At 49.5% G+C, this 20,331-nt stretch overlaps 1 protein-coding gene and 1 non-coding gene across 3 annotated transcripts in view; both read left to right on the forward strand.

Annotated features, from left to right (window-relative positions):
• Positions 1-20,331, forward strand: part of NDE1 (nudE neurodevelopment protein 1) — a 30,511-nt gene that overhangs the window by 493 nt on the left and 9,687 nt on the right. Inside the window, exons 2-5 of one of the 2 annotated variants that reach the window (XM_075564547.1) lie at positions 997-1,107; positions 4,589-4,715; positions 7,628-7,781; positions 13,924-14,072. In XM_075564547.1, coding sequence (XP_075420662.1) covers positions 4,630-4,715; positions 7,628-7,781; positions 13,924-14,072 — 389 coding nt within the window. In that variant the 5' untranslated portion in view covers positions 997-1,107; positions 4,589-4,629. The remainder of the gene's footprint in view (positions 1-996; positions 1,108-4,588; positions 4,716-7,627; positions 7,782-13,923; positions 14,073-20,331) is intronic. The other variant, XM_075564548.1, reaches the window with a different exon arrangement.
• LOC142423669 (small Cajal body-specific RNA 4) lies at positions 19,354-19,481 on the forward strand. Its single transcript, XR_012779274.1, has one exon.

Below are 20,331 nucleotides of genomic sequence, written 5' to 3' on the forward strand. Positions count from 1 at the left end.
CATTGCTCGGCGTCCCGCCCGCGCTCCTGCCCCCCCTCCCCGGCGCCTCCCCCTGCGGGTGCGCGTTTGGGGGCGGCCCCATCTCTCAGCCTTGCTCACGTCCCTGCGGCCGGACGGTTCGGATTTCCCTGACCGCACTTTGGGGCCGGTTGGCGGCCAGGATGGAAGCGCTTACGCTGCAGCTCTACTGCGGTGGCCGGGGCTCGCCTGCCTCCGCGGAGCCCTGGGAAACTTGGCCACCACGCTGACAGCACCTCTTGGGAAGCTGCGTGCTCCTTCCTGTCCGGCTGCCTCCGATCCCTTGTCCCCCGAGGGCCTGCCCTTCAGTTAGTCTGGGGTTTGACCGGAGGAGCCCTGGAGGCGTAGTGGTTTGGCTGCTAGCCACAAGGGTCAGCAGTTTGAAGCCACCTGTGGCTCCTCGGGAGAAAGAGGAGACCGTAAAGAGCTGCAACCTCGGAAACGCACAGGGGCAGTTCAACACTGCGCCTATAGGGTCTCTGTGAGTGGGCATCCCCTCCAGTAAATTTTTCGCTCCCCCTTCTAGTTTAGACTAGGACAAGGGTATGCCTATTTGTTCTACATCAATCCAAGGCTCCTTTTAATGTCCTTTACAGAATTGCCCTTTGCATCATTTTGGGACCCGAGGTTTTTTGTGGTTTTTTTTTTCCTTTTAAAAAAATCATTTTATTAGGGGTTCATACAACTCTTATCACAATCCATACACACATCATGATGTGTAAAGCACATTTGTACATTCATTGCCCTCATGATTCTCAAAACATTTGCTCTCCTCTTAAGCCCCTGGCATCATCTCCTCATTTTCTCCTCCCTCTCCGCTATCCCCTCCCTCATGAACCCTTGATAATTTATAAATTATTTTGTCCTATCTTACCCACTCCCTTCACCCACTTTGCTGTTGTCCATCCCCCCCCCCCCAGGGAGGAGGTTATATGTAGATCCTTGTAATCGGTTTCCCCTTTCCACTCTACCCGTCAGGTATCGCCACTCACACCACTGGTCCTGAAGGGATCATCAGCTCTGGATTCCCTGTGTTTCCAGTTCCTGTCTGTACCAGTGTGCATCCTCTGTCCTAGCCAGATTTGTAAGGTAGAATTGGGATCATGATTGTTGGGGGGGGGGGAGGCATTTAGGAACTAGAGGAAAGTTGTATGTTTCATCATTGCTACACTCCACCCTGACTGCCTTGTCTCCAACCCCTGGACACTTTCCTAAGAGGATGGGACCTGAGTTTTGTCATCTTTTATGGTAGTCTTTGTCAGTGTTTTCTAGCATGGGAAGATAGCATTTTAAGACTTGGGTAGGGCATTTGGAGCCCCAAACTGTCTTTTGGGATTCCAAAGCGGTCATCTTGATAGATTTTCTTGAAGGATACTGGATGGTCACTGGGGGTCTTATTAGAATTACCTTTTAAGAAAATAGAAAAACAAATTGATGAAGAAGAGGCCAGGAAAGCTGCCCCAGGAATTCCCCATCACCATGGGCAAGCACTGCTCATTCTTAGAGGGTAGCGGAGCTGTCCACAGAAATTTTGTGGGGAAACATCCCATCCACCCGCTGGCCCTGATCTTGCTCCTTTATGTATCTTTTTGTTTCCCAAACTCAGTATTTCGAAGGAACATGATTTGTGTCTCCCAAGGATGCCCAAACTGTTGTTTTGGTGGGATTTATAAAGTACAGATTTAAAGGAAAAGTTACAGAGTTGGAACTTTGCCGACAGACCTAACTAGAGCTTCATGCTTTGATATTTTTGTGAAATGAAAGTGCTTCCAGTTTTGTTGCAAGAATTTTTGACTTACTCTCTTCATTGGATCCCAGTCTCCCAGAGTTTGTTGTTTATCCTTGGTATCCATCCGGTTTTGAAACGCAAGGCCCTCCTGTACATACGCACATGCTTTTTGGGTCACATTGGATGACCTTGCATAGAATTAGGTGATCCTTGCCTTTGACTCTCAGGGGCTTTGGAGTTGTATATTTTACTGCAGGTTGATTCCTGGACTTTGCTCTCTTCCAGTAGGATGGTATTTTTTTGTCTCCTTTATAACGTGAGCCAGAGAGACCACACACTTTACTGTGTCCCAGGATCATTTCCTAACGTGAGCAGTCTTGTTCACAGAAAGTTTATGTCAGCCTCTCGCCAAGTGCTATGACACAAATCCCACCCCACCCCACCCCACCCTTATGCGGTGCCCAGCATTTACTTCTTAGGTGCTTGTGAAATGCTTGGAAAGTGAATGAAGAGAGGAAATCATTTCCCTGGCATTGTGGTTCAGTAGAAGAAAATCATTGTGGAAGAGTAGCAACTTATTGCCACCCCCTCATTTAAACTTTTCCAAGTTTCAAAAGCAATATATGCTTACTTTTGTGTTCCTGCTGCAAGACATGGTCTTGGGACAAGTTCTCAGCTGGGCGCTTGCTTGGCTTCATCCTAAGGTGACCTTCCAGAGCCCTCTCAGTTTGTGTACCCAGTGAGGGAGAGGTATTTGTAAAGGAAAATTGGCTTATACATATCTGTGGGTGACTTCAATTTCTCCTTTGTTAACATATTTTAAAATTTCTTCCATATTCCAAGCCAAATCCATTGCCATCATCTAATCCTACCCAAGAGGATAGGGCAGAACTGCTCCCTAGGATTTCCCCAACTAAATCATTACATGAGCAGCCAGCTTCATCTTGCTGCTGCTAGAAGGGCTGGTGGTTTTGAACCACCAACCTTGTGGTTAGCAGCCCAGGGCGTATCCCACGATGTCACCAAGACCCCTTTCTTTGAATTTAGCTTTCTAAATGAGTATATAGTGTTCCAACCATGGATTTCATCAGTCCTGCTGACAACGAGGTTCTCCGATTGTCTGCATTAGTGATTGATGCCGTCATGGAGGTAGATCTCAGTAACCTTTGAAAGCATGGAGCCAAACTCCAGACTTGCTGGCTCTTGACTGGATTTGCCCCAGTGACGTCACTTCTGCAAAAATGTACAGCCTTCCTTCATCATGGGGTGGAAGCTGTCGGAGCCTGTGCTGACATTTGATGACCTCGTTCTCTGCTTCCCCTTTGTGGGGAAGGGCGTTGAATTCATTCCTGCTCAGTGTATACTCCTCACCACTTGCGCTGGCTCGCCAACCAGAGGGAAACTGAAAGAGGTTGCTTTGTCTTCTCTGGAGTTTTGACACCAGAGGTGGCAGGCTCGGGTGTGTTTGAAGATGGTCTTTGCTGGTAGGTGGATCGTGGCTTGTTGGCGGCTCTGGAGGATTCACGGTGGTTCTGGGATCACAGTGGCTGCATGCACAGGGGCTTGGACCATGGGAGGTTTTGGGGGCCCATTGGCTGATTTTTCAAAACCTGCCAAAGAAAAATAAAAAGCAAGCATTTTTCTAGGAAGTGGGAGCCCTGATAATGCAGTGGTAAACCATAAGGTCAGCGGTTCAAATCTGCCAGCGGTTCAAATCTGCCAGCGGCTCCAAGGGAGACAAAGGGGTCTGCTTCTGTAAAGGTAGGCAGTCACAGAAACCCGAAGGAGCTCTTCTGCCCTGTAGGGTCACTTTGAGTTGGAGTTGACTTCTGGGGCGGTGGGTTTGCAATATAACCTTTGAACCAATTGGTCCCAGTTTGTTGTTGCTGCCTGCTGGAGCAGACAATGAGAGCTGCCCATCAAACTTGTCCATAGAGCTGACTGCTGGGCAGGAGGGTGTGTTGGGAATGCAAGGGAGGAGGCCAGCTGCCTATAGATGGAGCGCATGCAGACACTCTCTTTGTTGAGATTATTCAAACCAAATCCACTGCCACCTGGTGGATTCTGACTCTTGAGGCACTTCCAGGTGGGTTTGAACGGCTGGTCTTTTGCCGAGTTGTCTAACACTTAACCTTTTGGACCACCCAGGGCCTAAGTAAATTGGGTCCAGAACTCCTGAGCACCCCATGGCAGTTGTGGAAATGTGTGTTGGTCATGGCTTTATGGTGTCTGCATATGTTGCATGTCATCAAATGCTACCTTCTAAATAGGTGTGATTTACTGTGTCCATTACCCGTATTCTTATTGCTGCCCTGGCCATAGAGCATCATCATAATTTACATTATAATTCATCTCTTCCCCACCACACTGAGCTCCCTCATGGAGAAGGACGGACCACTTTGGAGACATCTTATTTGGATCCTGGGTCCTGTAGTCAGGTGCTTGATAAGAATTTGTGAAATGATGTACGTAAGCTTTGATCTTACTCCAAGGGTTGTAACAGGTATTTGGACTTTATTTTTTGTTCATTTGCCTGCTTGGATTTGGCTTTAGTTTTCTGGCAATGTTTTGTCATTTAATCAGCCAAACAATTCGGGGTTGGGGTTGTGCTCCCCCTTGTCACCCACCCCCCCAAATTAAGCCAAGATATAATAAACTCTTGGCTGCTGACTGTAAGGCCCACAGTTCAAATTCAACAGCCACTACAAGGAAAAAAATGTAGTCTTTCAGCCTTGGAAATCCTATGGGGCAGTTTCGCCTGCCTTACAGGATCACTCTGAGTTGGCATTGATTTGACAGCAGCTGGTGTTGGGGTAATAATTGTGAAGCCTCTTCTCCTAGACACCATGCACCAAGAGGAGTAGACCTCTTCCTGTCTTGCAATGGAAGTCTCCGGAAAGAAGACTTTCAGCTCTGAGGAAGAAGCAGCAAACTACTGGAAAGACCTGGCTATGACCTACAAGCAGAGGTCAGTTCTCAGTGTCCACCTGCTTTGCATTCCTGGTGACAGCGACGACGGTTTAAGTCAGGCATTGCGCAAGACCCAGCGCACATGATCTCAATCTCACAACTTGTCATCACCCCCTTTGTCATCACCCCCTTTCACAGATGAGGAAACTGTGCCAGAGCGGGAATCTGAACCCCAAAGCCTGCATTCCTAACCATTATGCTATCGTCTCTTACTTTTCCCCTGTGCCTGGTTCCCCTGTAACAGGGCTTCCGTGCCATCTTACCTACCCCGTATTCAAACAGAAATACCACAGGTGGGTGGCTCTCCCCCAAACCACGCTCACTGCCATCGAGTCATTGCCGCTCAGCAACCATCTGTGGGTTTCCGAGACTAACAGTTCACAGGAGTAGTAAACCCAGTCTTTCTCCCCCAGACTTGCGGTGGTTTTGAACTTCGGACCATGTGGATCGCAGCCCAACTCGGACCCACTACACTACCAGGGCTCCTCCTGGGGGTGGCTCTACTACACCAACATTTATTCTCAGTTCAGGCTGGAGGTCTGAATTCATGGTGTCGACTCTAGGGGGACGGCAGTCTCCCTCTGTCGCTCTGGGAGAGAGTCCTTCTGTCCGTTCATCTCTGTGGGTATAGTGGTCCTTAGAGATCACCCAGCATCTTGGCTGTCACTTTTGCTCCTGGTCTGGGAGGTTCTCAGTGCTGGACCCTGGGTCCAAAGGATGCACCCCGCTCCATGCTCTTCTTTCTGGATGGCCCAGCTCACTTCTCTCCTCCTCATCCCTTGTAGTAAACATTGGTGCAGGCCACACCCCAGGGAAAATCCCCTATAGTGGATCAAGATTGGGCCCCGAATAAGGGCGTTGCATGCCACCTTAATCCTCTTAACCACCGATTGCTCATATCATACCACGGGAATCATGGCCCGCCCAAGTTAACACATACTTTGTGGGTATGCAGTTCCTTCTGCACTTTGTGTGTGTGTGTGTGTGTGTGTGTGTGTGTGTGTGTGTGTGTGTGTGTGTATCATGGTTTCTTTTGATTTCTCATGACACAACTTCACAAAGAAGTCTCTCTTAACAGTTTTATTGACACTTTACCCACTTATCATATGAATCTAATAATTGAATCATATCAAAGAGTTATTCAATCATCACCACAATCAATTCTAGAATATTTTCTTCCTCCTTATACTCATTCATGTAATTCGTGTTGTAGCACGTATTTCTTTTTTTAATTTATATCTGATGATTGGTATTCCATTGTATGTATGTACCACGTTTTATCCATTTTCTGTGGCTGGACACTGCAGATGTTTCCAACCTTTTGCTGTGGTGAACAGTTTGTCAGTGGACATAGGTACATTGCATAGCACACGTACATGTAGTGACAAGAATTGTCACTCACCGTATTAATAACCACTAACAACCACCTGTCTCTACGTGTCTCCCTAACAGTTGCTGGCGCTCCTCGTGGGGTTAGTTTCCATAGTTTGAAGGATTAGAGTCGTAGCTGCATAGGACTGCCTGGTCACTTGGCCTAATCGCACTTTTACAGTTTGTTTTACTCAGTAGTTCAGAGTAGTGACTGCCCCAGTGTCCATCCGGGTACAGTTGTTCTCTTCTCTGGAGCAGCAGAGGAAGCGGACCGGGGAACTGCTTACATGTTGTCTCCTTTGTCATCAGACCCAGAACTGCCTGGTGCCCAGCCACCAGCACTGAACATCTATCAAGGTCTTGATAGATGTATCTGGATTTTAAAATGAGGGAACAGAATGTGATTTCTAATTCTTACTGGAGTCCAGAATCTCTGGGTCCATGGAGGAATCCTTCAGTCCATTGCCTTGGGGGCAGCTTTATACTTCAGACCAACCCTCTCTCCTGAAGTCATCTTTCAGCAGCAGTTAAATTTGTAAAAACCGTCGCCTTGTGCATTGCTCAGCCTCAAGGAACTAGTCACCTGAGGTCAGATTGACAGCAGTAACGTTAAAGCTTAAATGGAGAAGTTTGACTCCCAAGCCCATTGTCATCAAGTAAATTGTGATGCACGACAACCCCCTGAGGGTTCCCAAGACTGAGAGCTGCAAAGACAGGGTGCCCAGCGTCCTCCCATGGAGCTGCCCGTGGGTTTAAACGGCTGACCCCTCAGCAGCTGGGCACTTTACTCATGGCACCACCAGAGCTTGTTAGCGGGGCAATCTAGGGGACAGTGAATCAAAGACGGTAATGCTGTACCACATGGTACCGATTGGCACCGCGTAGAGTTGACAGCACCCATGCCACTGAAAGGGACAGGGAGCCACTGTTGAACAGGTGTCTGTTCTCTAGCCTATTTTCATCCCCCCAAAAGAAACCAGCCTTGAGGGCTTGGGATGGAGCAGCAAATCCTAGTGTTGTAATCAATGAGCATTTAGATCGTATGCTTAGAGACCTAAGTGTATATCAGGAGTTCTTAGATCTTGCAAATGTTCTTAGATCTTGAACATGGTTACTAATCAGAAAGTTGGAGGTTCAAGTCTACCCAGATGCAGTACTGGCCATCTGCTTTTGAAACGTCCACTAGAACAGAATTTCACTCTTAACACATATTGCCCGATGTTGGAACCCACTTGACAGCAACTGATTGTTTTATTTATAAACCCACAGGGGAAGTAAAATCCAAATTGTTTGCTACATATTTGGCTCAAAAAAATGTGTTGGGTGAACGAATGGTGAATTGGTTCAGAAATGGCTTTGGAGCCGCCAGACCTGGGTTTGGGGCCCAGCTCTGCTCTCAGTGACTTGTGTGAGCTTTAGGCAAGTCGCTCCTCTTGTCACCTGTGAAGGGGGATGGTGACGACTGATCCACACGAGAGGCATGTTGCCTGCCTCCCCTGTACCCCATAACTGACCTCGTGTGTGGGAATTCTGCTGCAGGGCAGAGAATACCCAGGAAGAGCTTCGAGAGTTCCAGGAGGGAAGCCGAGAATATGAAGCCGAATTGGAGACGCAGCTGCAGCAGATTGAAACCAGGAACAGGGACCTCCTGTCCGAGAACAACCGTCTCCGCATGGAGCTAGAAACCATCAAGGTGAGGGGACAGTGGACTCTCATGGGGCCAGACTTCCAGTGGGGTGTGGTGGACCAGAGAGCTCCCTGGAGAGCGAAGGGGTTGTATCTCTGGGCTTACTCCCACCTGCAGGCTGGAGCTCTGGAGCTGAAGGTGGTGGCTGAGCCAGCTCTTCAGGCCTGTGATGGGAGCGGTTCTGAGATGTGAATCAGACAGGTGTGGTCCCCACAGCCTCTCTCAGATGTCTGACAATTCTATTCTGTGTGCTCACCTCTAGCCTTAGGTGGTTTTTAAAATTTCAGTTAAAAAATGAATTTAAAATGTTCTTCCATCACTCCAGCCACATTGTAGATACTAGTGGGTATCGCCGTGGGACAGAGGGCTTATAAAACACTGCCATCCATCAGTACTGGGCAAGAGCAGGGTCCCAGTGGGGCCTCTTCCACCCCTGGCAGCAGAAGCACTCGTCCCTGGAGAGGGCTGTCTTGTGCTTCATCAGCTGGTGACCAGCATTCCAAGCTTCCGCCCCGTAGGTAGGGTGTTGGTAGCAGCTCTGTCCCAGTGGTGGCAAGCAGAAATGCTGGCCTACGTGGCCGCGGGTCTGGAGCATCACGGCTATGGAGGGTAAGGAGCGGTGCCTTTGGACAGTCTCTCGGCCTAGCAGCTGACCACCGTGTCCCTCAGCCTCGATGCAGCCATAGTACATAGCCGGCTCCTGGCGGAGACGTGCAACGTCTCCCCTCCCCAGCCCTGTATGTCTTTTTTTAACTTGCCCTCTTTTGGTAAAGTTTCCAGATGACTCCCAGCCCCCCACAGTGTGTCCCTGGGCTAAGGTGTGAGAACTGCTGAAGGGGCCGTGGGAAGAGTAACCAGAGACCACCTCACAAGAAAAGAGCGCTACATTGTACAGTTTTAGAGCAGCAGTTCTCAACCCGTGGGTCCAAGGGCCCTTTCACAGGGGTTGCCTAAGACCATTGGAAAACACGTATTTCCGATGGTCTGAGGAACCAGACACCATTCCTCTATCCATCTCCAGGCGGGTCCGCCCACATGCAGATAAGCCCACCAATGAGTACTGGTACCGGTCATGAAAACTTAGCCATGCTACACCATGCTCCAAGACAAAATGTCATTTATTTGTCATTAGAAATAAATATTTCACAATACATAAATACATATTGTTTTTGTGATTTATCACTATGCTTTAATCATGTTCAATTTGTAACAATGAAAATACATCCTGCCTAGCAGGTCTTTATATGACGATTCATAACAGTAGCAAAATTACACTGATGAAGTAGCAACAAAAATAATTTTATGGTTGGTGGTCACTCCAATATGAGGAACTGTATGAAAGGGTTGCGGCCTGTGGAAGGTTGAGAACCACTGCCTTACAGGGAGAGCTGGGTGGTGGGGGTGGGGGTAGGACTGAGCTGTGAGGAGGGCTGTGTGTGTGAGGGGCACCGGGCACACGATCTGGGCTGGTCTCCAGCGTAGACAGTATTGTGACTTCATGGGTCCATGGAAAGCTTGGGGACTAGCCAGAAGGATTCAGGCTGATCCCTGGATGCTGAGAGGGGGCGCTGAATACACCCCAGAAAGCTAAACCCTGGTCGCCAGACTGGGTGCTGTGGACCTGCCTTCACCAGCGGGCCCATGACCTTGTTTTCTACAATGTATCATGTGAGCAGTAGCATGTAGCGAGGTGGAAACAATTTGATAGTGAAAGCCTGTCTGCCTGCCTGCCTAGCGGTCCACATCAGCATCCACCTGCTTTTTATTCTATGTCCATCCCGCCTTCCAGTCATCTGTGCATTTCACAGTAAATTGCAGACATATGAGAGGGGCTCAAACAGTTTTGGTAAAATGGGATTTTAAAACGAGGTTTCCAGTATTTTTGAGCTGCCTCATTTACCTTATAAAGAAGTTGGTTTCTTTCCCTCCCCCACGTCCATCATTTTTCACCGTAGCATATAGTTGGAAGCCCCCTCATATGTCCTTGTTATTACCAATTGTTGGGGAACATCTTTTTATCCCTCTGAATACGTTAGCCTGCCTGTCATTAGCTAGAGCTCAGTGGCTAGCCTTTTCTTGTGACAGTAAAGTGCACATTTGGGTGTTTGAGTTTTTTATATTTCATATCAACATTGGGAAGTTGTGAGGTCTCGCCGTTTCTGATTTCCTTTTGGAACTGGAAGCGCTGGTCACCCAACGGCTGAACGTTCTTCCACAGCAACTAGACATTGGGGTGTGGTAGCTTCTAGCAAGTGCCCTCGAGTTTGCCACAGCCTCCTCTGCCCCCTCCCTTCTCCCTTCCCTGACACTGCCAGGTCTTAGCCCAACGCCTGGTCCGCTTCCCTCATTTTGTTAGCAGGCTGACCCTCGCACACTGGAACGTGACCCTGAAATAGTTAAGGAATTGAAGGACTCAATGATGGGAATCTGTGTGGAAGGGAGGTAGTGGCTTGAAGGACAGCTTGGAGAGGGTAGGACACCCGGGAGACGCTGAATAAGTATCAAGCAATGACTCATTAACCGCGTTAGGCTCAAACTCCAGAGCCTTCCGAAGACCACTCATTACAACCACATGACAGGTGCATGCTGCCTGTTGAAAAAAGTAGGGGAAAAAATACCTTGGAGTGAGGACTACACTGCCACCAGCATCGTTGCCCTTCTCCTGGACTGGATTCAGCTGAGAGGAGACTTGGTGACAACTGGCTTATTCACCGCCCGCTGAGTAAGAGCTTGTGAGAGATCAAACAAAGAGTCCATTGACGCTCCCATCTGCTCATTATGAGCCCCAAGCGAGAGCTCCACATTTCAGCACCGCCTTTTCCTGTCCACACATGCCGAAAGGATCCTGTGCCAGCTGGGAAGCCACTGCCTCCTCTGGGAAGCAGCTTGTGAATTTAGGTTCGTGTGCTAGGAGCCTGCACCCTGTTTTTTGTGGAGATGCTTCCCAGTCAAGCCAGGACAGGGGGTTGGGGTGGGTGCTGTGCTGTGGAGCCTGAGACAGATCCAGCAGGGACTCTGCAGCCTCTTGGGCTCTCGCTGTCGATAATCCACTGGTTCTTAGGCATTCTTTCTCAGTGGCTCCTGCCAGGCCTCTGGGCCTAGCCACCATGACATCACCCAGCACATCACACTGTTTCTGGCACCTATTCTGTGCACATGATTCCCGGAAAGAAGAGTGAGGTGATGTCCTGACCAGGGACCTTCCTTCCCAGTGACTAAGTGCTGAGAGTCCCGAACACAGACGTGGTTACCCTGGGAGGCATGGACTTCGCTATTAGGAGAAGGTGACTTAAGGAGGTGCAGTACTGCTTGGCAGCCTGATGGCAGCCGGCAGGCTCAGGGATTGTTGCCTTGTCTAAGTAGAGAAGGGGAGGGCTTTGGGAGGCAGGCCCGGGGCAGGTGTGCTGGCTGCGGACTCCCTGGTAACTGCTCCTCCACAGCTGATGACCCCCCCCATAGCTGCCTAGACATGGCCTTGGTGATCAGGTGTTCTTCGTGACCAGTCCTGCCACTGTGCTGAAGATGGGGGTGGGGGAACATGGTCAGAGCATGTGGGGGTGCTCCTTTACCAGATGAGGTTGACTTTTCCCCTCTGTTTTCTAACTTTCGTATTAAACCTTGTGGGAAGTGAGTGCTCTTTCCTATCTGGAGACTCTCAAAGGGGCATTGGAATCTATGCGGTCACAGCGAGTGGTATTGTTAGGAAGAAAAGTAATTTTGTGAAGGAGCAAATGTGTGCGTGCGTGCGTGTGTGTGTTCGGTCCCCATGGGACCTGAATGAAAATGGTTTGGGGAGTTAAGCCTGATTTTTAAGAGGCCAGGCTCCAGCAGCCTGCGCTTTGTCTTAGTTGAGTCATTTGCTAGCAGTTGATATTGGGCTACTGACGTCAAGGAGCCTCAGCTTCCACATCTCTGCAGTGGGACTCGATGGGGGCACAGGCGGAGTGTATGTGGCTCATGCTGGCACGCAGTAACTGCAGGATGTCCAGTTCACCCTGTGGTGAGAATTTGCGTTCCCACTCACAAGCTGCACTGAATAAGAACCCCCCACCCCCTCCCGGCAGCTCTTGCTACCGTGAGTGGCAACGCAGAATCCCGACGGCTTGAACTGGACCCAGCCAGCTCTGAGCCAGCGTGAAGGTCATGATGCACCACCCTTTGACCCTGAAACAACCCGTGTGAGCGGCACCAGGCACCGTGGGCCCACTCATGCATGATTTCTTTCAGTACATGTATTGGAAGGTTTATAAATGGATTGTGGCCCACAAATTCACAGATGAGCCTAGCTCAGCCTAGAAATAATGAAAACTGAAAGTGTTCATGAGTGCATAACATATGTGTAGACACTAGCCTCTTCTGTCATTTACTAACGTAAAAGCTAGACGTGCACGATAAAAAGTGAAACGTTTGCCCAAACTTTCCACTAACACACCATACACGGTACCATTCTCAGTCACGTGGTGGTTAGGTGACATTGAATCGGCTCCAACCCAAAACGAAACACCGCACTGTTCGGTGCCATCAATGGCCTGAGCCCATCGATGCAGCCACCGTGTCAGCCCACCTCATCCAGGGCCGCCTTACTTCTTCCAAGACAGACGGACCGATCCTTTTGCCAGGCGTGGCCCTTCCCATGTTCCTCTGCAGCAGCACAGTTCCAATGCACCCTTGGCCTCGGCCCTTCCGTATTCAGCAGACAGCTTTCCCGTGCACAGGAGGCAATGGGGGCAGGCGCACCTTAGTCCTCAAAGTCATGTCCTTGCTCTCTGATACGCTAAAGAGCTCTCTGTGCCGCAGCTTTACCGAATACAGTACGTCTCTGGATCTCTTGACTGCTGCTTCCATCAGCGTTGATTATAGATCCAAACAAGACAAAATCCTTCACAACTTCCATCTTTTCTCCCTTTTGCATGATGTTACCTATTGGTCTAATTGTGGTCTTTTCCACATTGACTTGAAATCCGTATGGAAGGCTGCAATCTTAGATCTTCATCAGCAAGTGCTTCAACTCCTCCCTGTCAGCAAGGAAGGTGGTGACAGCTGCCTGTCGCAGGTTGTTAATAAGCCTTCCTCCAGTCCTGATGCCGCATTCTTCTTGTAATCCAGCTTCTCTGATGATGGGCTCAGCAAACACACCGGTCCAGATTTTAAACCATGCAATTCTCCGTCTGGGGAAATGTAAACTAACACAAAAAAGTGCAGTATTAACGTTCAGCTGCATAAAGTCAGCTCTTCCAGGTTTCCCGGCATGGACACGAGAGTGCTCGTGGTGCGTCCTCCCCTGGTTGAAGCATTCCATTTGGTATTGCACCCACTCCTGGAGCTTGTTTTGCCTCCTGCTCTCGGGGCAGCTTGAGCACCCTTGGTTCTTCCTCCTGTTGTGCACAGGGTCGCTGTGGGTTGGCTCCTCCTCGAGGGCACCTAGCAGCAACAAGCACGCAATGAACTAGTACCTAGGACCCTGCTGTACTGATTCTGGGGTCCCCTCCTGTTGCAGTTACAGTGAGCTCAGGTGTTGCAAGGAAGCCAGAGGTCATGTGGCACTAAGCATTGTAACCATCTCCGTGGGGGTCGTTTTTAATTCGGTATTGAAGCAGACGGTTCCCTCGTGTGGTCTGGCAGATTTCCTCGGCCTTACCGCCATGCTGTAAGCCTGGGATGGGACCCGTGCAAGGTGCCACTCCTGCTAGAAGGGACCCCAGGCAGCAGAGGAAGTCAAAATGCCGTTAGTGAAGATTGTTGGGTGTTTCTTGAATCCTCCACAGGGGTGGACAGGAAACGGTGCTGGGAGACAGGAGAGACAGGAGACACAACTGCTGTGAGTGGTGGCCTCCTGCTCCCTGTACCTCACTACCACTCGCTTAAGGTTCCAGATCTGGGGCATGAAGGGTCTGTGGCCTGAACTTTGGCTTGGCAGGTGGCCAGGAGAGCATGGCTGAGCCCCTCTCAGCAGGTCTAAAAGGAGGAGAGGCCCCATCAAGGCACAGAGAAATGCCCTAAAGAAATCAGGGTGTTGGTGTGTGGGCAGGAACAAACGCCAGGCCAGAGCCCCAAGGAGCCCTGAGCGTTTGTGATGTGACATCAGGAAGCGGGGTCTGAGCCCCTCCATGTCTGAAAGCCGCCCCTCCTTGTTGCTTTCGCCCTTCAGGAGAAGTTTGAAATGCAGCATTCTGAAGGCTACCGGCAGATCTCGGCCTTGGAGGATGACCTTGCACAGACAAAGGCCATTAAAGACCAACTGCAGAAGTACATCAGAGAGCTGGAACAGGCCAATGACGACTTGGAACGAGCAAAGCGGTACGTCGGGATGGGGAGAACTGGCTCGGGAGCTTTTTCTTTCTTTCGTGTCTTCTCCAACTTTGTTGTGTTGTGTGTATTGAGAGATCATACATAGCAAAGCCTAAAGGCCAGGTCCGTGATTCCCCCTGTGCAGTTCAGCGACATTGGGCAGGCACAGTGTCACTTGTAACAGCATTCTTACCCTCTTTCTCGGGGTGGCCCCTCCTGCAGACTGTGCACTCATGGCTCCTCCACGCTTCCGACCTGCTCTTCCCAGCTGCTGCCGTCACGGTCCTCACATTTCCACAGACCTTGAACGCCCTTCAAGGTCGACCTTTTTACTACTTCAGCCAAACTACTGTTTGGATTGAAGACCCCTTTCTGGGAGTGTTTTTTACTTGAGTTTTGGTTTTAAGCTTATTTCAGGGCAATCATTTCAAGCTTGTTTTGTTTGGTCTCTGGGTTTTGCCCCCATGACGAAGTACCAGTACTCAGTGTAGACAGTCTAGCAGTGAGCAAGCGAACCAGTCAACAACAGGGAAATTAGTGCAAATTAATTGCGGCATTAAGTGCTAGAGGTCCGGGGTGCTCTGAGGTTGCATGCATAATGTGATGTCTGAGCTTGGCTGTTGGTGGCCAAACATCAGACAAGGCTTCCCAGAGGAAACGCCCACGGGGCTGTGACCAGAGGGATGACTGCATTTCCAGGAGAGGTGAGAATGGGAGGAGCATGTGCTAAGGACGAGTAAAGCCTTGGGAAGGAAAGAGAGGAGCATGTCAAGGAATGGTGTTTCTTAATGTTCGGTGGCTCGGCAGAAGAATGTTAATAGCTAACATTTATTGACTAACTGTTTGAACCAAGCCACTGTGAAAAGCAACATCTATGTTTTCTTTAGGTAGGAATTCCATGTAGTGAAATACACAGACCCCAAGTCTATAGTTGCTGGAGTGCAGGCCGGTGCTGCATTCATGTGTCCCATCGTCACGTCAAGACCTGGAGCACTCTCACCGCCCGCTGAGTCCCTTGCATGATTTTTGTAGTTAGTGGTTGCTGTACGGATTGCCGTCTGTCATCTGTCCACCCACTCTGGAGTCCGTACTTCGGAATTTCCCTACTGAAAGAAGATGCATTTGTAACCCCCCAAATCATTCCTGGAGGTGGTGTCATGATCCTGCATGACACACAGAACTCAGAAAGAAGGGGACCACCTGACAGTCCCTGCTGAAGTCCAGCACCGTGTGACACGCTGCCTTTTCGGCCCACCTTTCCTACTGTAAATAGGTCCTTTTTGCGGCATCTCTAGAGCCGCCCTTGTCTCGATGTTGCACGTTTGTTTAAAAAGGCCTCCTGGCACAGTGCTGAGATGCTGTCTAGAATTCCTATAGAAATGGACTCCTCCTCCCTGGGTGACGGGAAGAAAGACACCCTCACTGTCAGCCCCAGGCGGATTGCTCTCAGGTGAAGGCGGCACAGACCTCGCTCCAGCGTCTACCGGTTCTGACAGCCGCTAGCCCTCTCACGGCGTCACTCGCTGTTTCTAGGCTGGGTTTGAGCATTGTTTACACCAGCCAAACAGAACTCCCAGCCAGGCTCAGGTTTGATTCTGAGTGTTTGTAAGGCATCTAGTAGGGGAGTCACATGGTACAATGATTCAGGATCAAGAGAGACTCAGGAGGAGAGGGCTTTGATTAGGATAGCCTCTTCTTCCTTGCGTCTTTGGACAGGACTCTGTGGCTCTTGGACTCTCGGCCCACCCTCTGCCTGTTTGGGCGAGTGTTACAAAGCTCTGTCATGTCAGTAAGTGCCTGTGGGTCGACACATCGATTGTAACCTCCTTGTTTTATGGGCCTGGAACGGGCCATTGCACTCTCGTACTCTGTAGCTTGACTGCCCCGCCACTTCTCATCGGCTTACAGCATCTCCAGTGTTGACAGTGCCTCCCTCTTGGATCAGGAGGTTCTCCGCACGGTCCTGGAACCCAGAGGCTGTGCTCTGCTTCCCTCTCTGGGTGATAGTTAAGTCCCTCCTTCCTCTGTATGATCGACTTAGCTGGATGTCAAAACTGTCCAAACCTGATGGGGCGTTCATAAACTTGATGTGCAAGGCCCAGCCTTCACAAGGGAGCTGTGCACTTGATCTGCATTCTTAGCAGGCTGCCCAAGTCCCTGGATTGGCCGTAGGCGCCTTGTTTGCATTGTTGTTGTTGCTAGCTGCCTTCAAGCCCTTGTTGCTGTTTTGAGCCCATTGTTGCTGCCCCTGTGTCAGTCCATCCCCTCCACTGTCTTCCTCTTGGGCTGCTTGATGTCCTTTTCCAGGGACTGGTCTTTCCTGACACCATGTCCCAAAATTCCCGAGACCGAGTCGTGCCATCCTCTCTTGTAAGGAGCATTTTGGATGTACTTCTCCCAGGACAGATTTGTGTGTTCTTCTGGCAGTCTGTGGTGTTGTCTGTATTTTTGCAGTCATTATGTCTAGGACATTTTAATAACTGTCTCATGTGTGGTCTACTACCTTCATGGATATAATTGCAGTGAAGGTGCACATATGCAAATATCTTCAATCAAATCTGTATGTACTTATGGGTATATCCCCACTCCCCACACCTGTTCAGTTTGCTCGTATCTGCAAGCATCTGCGTGGCAATCACGTATTGCCTCTGTTCTCTCCCCGTGTCTTCTGCCTCCATCACATTTTGTTAACCCCCCCCTTACTGTGAATTGTCCTTCTCACCCAAGATAACAGTACCAAGATAGAGTCTAGCACATGACTTCAGTCCCTCCCCTCCTGTCCCACTTCTGAGTATCATCAAAGAATGTTTCTTTTCTTTTCACACCATATTACTAGGGCAGAATCCAGACACGACACCATTCAGTGGTTCAGCAGCCAACACACGCAGTGTTGGGCATTGGCCTCCCCAGTCATTTTCAAAACATTTTCTTCCATGTGCTTCCCGTGACACCCCTGTCCCGCCTGTCGTACCCACCCGGAACGCTTATTCTAGTTACTGTCTCTATGGATTCACCCATCCTGGGTTTCATGTACTGAAAAACATAGCAAGACACATACCAGTCAAGACTGCTACTAAAAATAACAAAATACAGGAGATAAGCCCCATTCGAAGAAACAAAAGACAAAATGTTAAAAATCAGATCAAGCTCACCGTGTACCGAAAAGGGAGACCAACAGATTTATCATGTGACTCTACTATAATCATCTCTCCAGTCGCTGTTATTCCCATTCCTCATTATGGTCAGAGGGGAATTAACAGAGGCTTATTCCATGTCTTGATCCTGCAAATGTATTTTGGGCTTTCGCTGTCACTCAGAGCCTTCTGCGAACCAGAATCTCACAGTTCAAGGTCTGACACAACTCTTTCTCAGAAGATGTGCTGAATGCAGGATGTTAACATCTAGCTTGACTGCTGCATCCTGGACGGCTTCAATTTCCGCACCAGCTCTCTGTTTACTGATCATTATTTTCTTCATGTTGAGCAGTCCATACGGTCAGTGACAGTTCTCATCAGTCAGGGTTTCAGCTCCTCCTCACTTTGAACAAGTGAGGATGTGTCAGCTGTACATTGTGGGGGGTTAGTCTTCTAGTCCTGCAGTCCAGGGTCTTCCTGCAGTCCTGGGTCTTCCTGCAGTCCTGGGTCTTCCTGCAGTCCTGGGTCTTCCTGCAGTCCAGGGTCTTCCTGCAGTCCAGGGTCTTCCTGCAGTCCAGGGTCTTCCTGCAGTCCAGGGTCTTCCTGCAGTCCTGGGTCTTCCTGCAGTCCAGGGTCTTCCTGCAGTCCTGGGTCTTCCTGCAGTCCAGGGTCTTCCTGCAGTCCAGGGTCTTCCTGCAGTCCAGGGTCTTCCTGCAGTCCAGGGTCTTCTGCAGTCCAGGGTCTTCCTGCAGTCCTGGGTCTTCCTGCAGTCCAGGGTCTTCCTGCAGTCCAGGGTCTTCTGCAGTCCAGGGTCTTCCTGCAGTCCTGGGTCTTCCTGCAGTCCAGGGTCTTCCTGCAGTCCTGGGTCTTCCTGCAGTCCTGGGTCTTCCTGCAGTCCTGGGTCTTCCTGCAGTCCAGGGTCTTCCTGCAGTCCAGGGTCTTCCTGCAGTCCAGGGTCTTCCTGCAGTCCAGGGTCTTCCTGCAGTCCAGGGTCTTCCTGCAGTCCAGGGTCTTCCTGCAGTCCAGGGTCTTCCTGCAGTCCTGAGTCTTCCTGCAGTCCTGGGTCTTCCTGCAGTCCAGGGTCTTCCTGCAGTCCAGGGTCTTCCTGCAGTCCTGGGTCTTCCTGCAGTCCAGGGTCTTCCTGCAGTCCAGGGTCTTCCTGTAGTCCAGGGTCTTCCTGCAGTCCAGGGTCTGGGAATCTGCTCATCATCGAGATTGAGGAAGTACTGTGAAAGGATGCAGCCCTGCTCCGTACCTTTTCCAATTTCAGTCCACGTTGCATCCCTTTGTTCTGCTCAAACGACTGCCTCTTGATCCATATACAGGTGCCACATGAACCCAACTGGGTACCTGGGATTTCCTATTCTTCAAACAGTGTCCATCATTTGTGGCTTTGTAGTATTTTCTGATTCCTGGCAAGCCACTGGCATTCCATCATTTTCTTTTACAGCAAGCCACATGTTCAAGTCACATCAATAGATGAGAAAGTATATTCTTCCCATTCAGGCCATGAGTGGGATATGGATACAAGGAAGGGGGTAGGGATGGGGTCTGTGGTCCAGGTAACCACAAAGTGGTATTTCATTCCTTCACTGGGGGCAAGGCAGTACTTAAGGAGTAAAAAGTGCCCCTCGAAGCAGGTTGTTGGTCTTTGCAGCTGTGGCTTCTTGTTTCCTTGTGGCTTCTAAGAGTGTCTGCGAGTGCAAGCAAATGTGAACACATTCTTACTTTCTGCCCCCACTCCCTTTCCTTCCTATAAATCATAGCACTCCGTACCCATTGTTCAGTGCCTTGCTTTTTCACCAAACAATAGATCTTTGAGCCTTGCTGTAGCAGGACACAGACTGTTCCTTGTTCTCCTCCCTCCACAATGCATACTATTCCATTGTATGATTCTACCGTCACTTAGTTTTCCAGTTTGCTTCCTTAAAGAGTACAGCCGTGCAAATCTTCTTTCCTTTCTTACTGTTTGACTCTGTCTTTAGGGTCGGTGTGAGTTGGGATTCACTCCACGGCAGTGTAGTGTCGGGTGATCCGCTGTGTTCCTTTCGTTTGCAGTGATGAATTTTGCTTCAGTGAATCGCCTGGGGCAGAGCATAGCGGCAGAATAAATCCCCAGGAGATAGACAGACACACGACGATGAAAGGGAATGCCGACTGGAGGACTAAGAAGGCAGAGTCTGATGAAGCAAGACTCTGCTGATACCCTCCTCCTAGACAAAAGGGGTGGAGAGAGCAGCCCTTATTGAGAGCATCACAGGGCTGACTGTACTACCCAACATTCTAAAAAAAAAAAAAGAAAGTGAATGTCGAATTGCTCTCCCCCTCTGTACCAGTTCACGTTCCCACCAGTTGTGTGTGAGAGCCCTGTTTCAGATAACGCCGTTCACCACAGTGGTTTCCAGACGTTGGATTGCTGGCTACACAGTAGTTGAGGGAAAGGGGAAGTTTCTAGAGTGACTTTGAGTTAGGTCCTTTGTATGTGAACTCTGTCTGTGTTTGACTGTCCTCGCCTGGACTGTTCGGCCTGTGCTGGGAGGCCTTTCCGTGTTTGGAGGGGTCGCCGGCATGGTCCCGTTTGGGCATCTGCGTTCTGTCTTGTGCGTGACTGGGCAGAAGTTCTTTTCTTACTATATTGTCGAATTTTTCTGTTTTCTTTTACACCTTGTAGAAGGCTGCAGTCCCATGGTTTTTGCCCTCAAAATGTTATGAAATTAGCCCATGTTCTAGTTTTCTGTTTTCTTTCCTTCCTTAAAACAGTTTTTTTTTTCTCCCCCCTAAAGAAGTATTTAATTCACATTGTGGTCAAATGCTGAGGAGTTGATTGATTGTTAAAATCAAATGGGGTAGAGGCTCAAGTCATGACTGTCCATTGAGAATGGACAGATTTCTGTGGTACAGACTCTGCAGGAATTTTCCATTATAATTTGATGATAAAAAGTAGTTATTTTTGGAAAATCTTACAGGCGCAATACTTTTTCAGTATCATTAGCTATGGGATAGTTCTTTATACTGCGAGCTTGGGAAACTAAATACACGTAATCTTCAATTGGGTAAGCAGATAACCCAGGATTGTTTGGGAAAGACTCGGGGCCTAACTGGAAATACGGAACTAAAAATTAAATAAAATGTTA

This window comes from Tenrec ecaudatus, chromosome 12 (assembly GCF_050624435.1).
Source record: "Tenrec ecaudatus isolate mTenEca1 chromosome 12, mTenEca1.hap1, whole genome shotgun sequence".
Classification (NCBI taxonomy): Eukaryota; Metazoa; Chordata; class Mammalia; order Afrosoricida; family Tenrecidae; genus Tenrec; species Tenrec ecaudatus.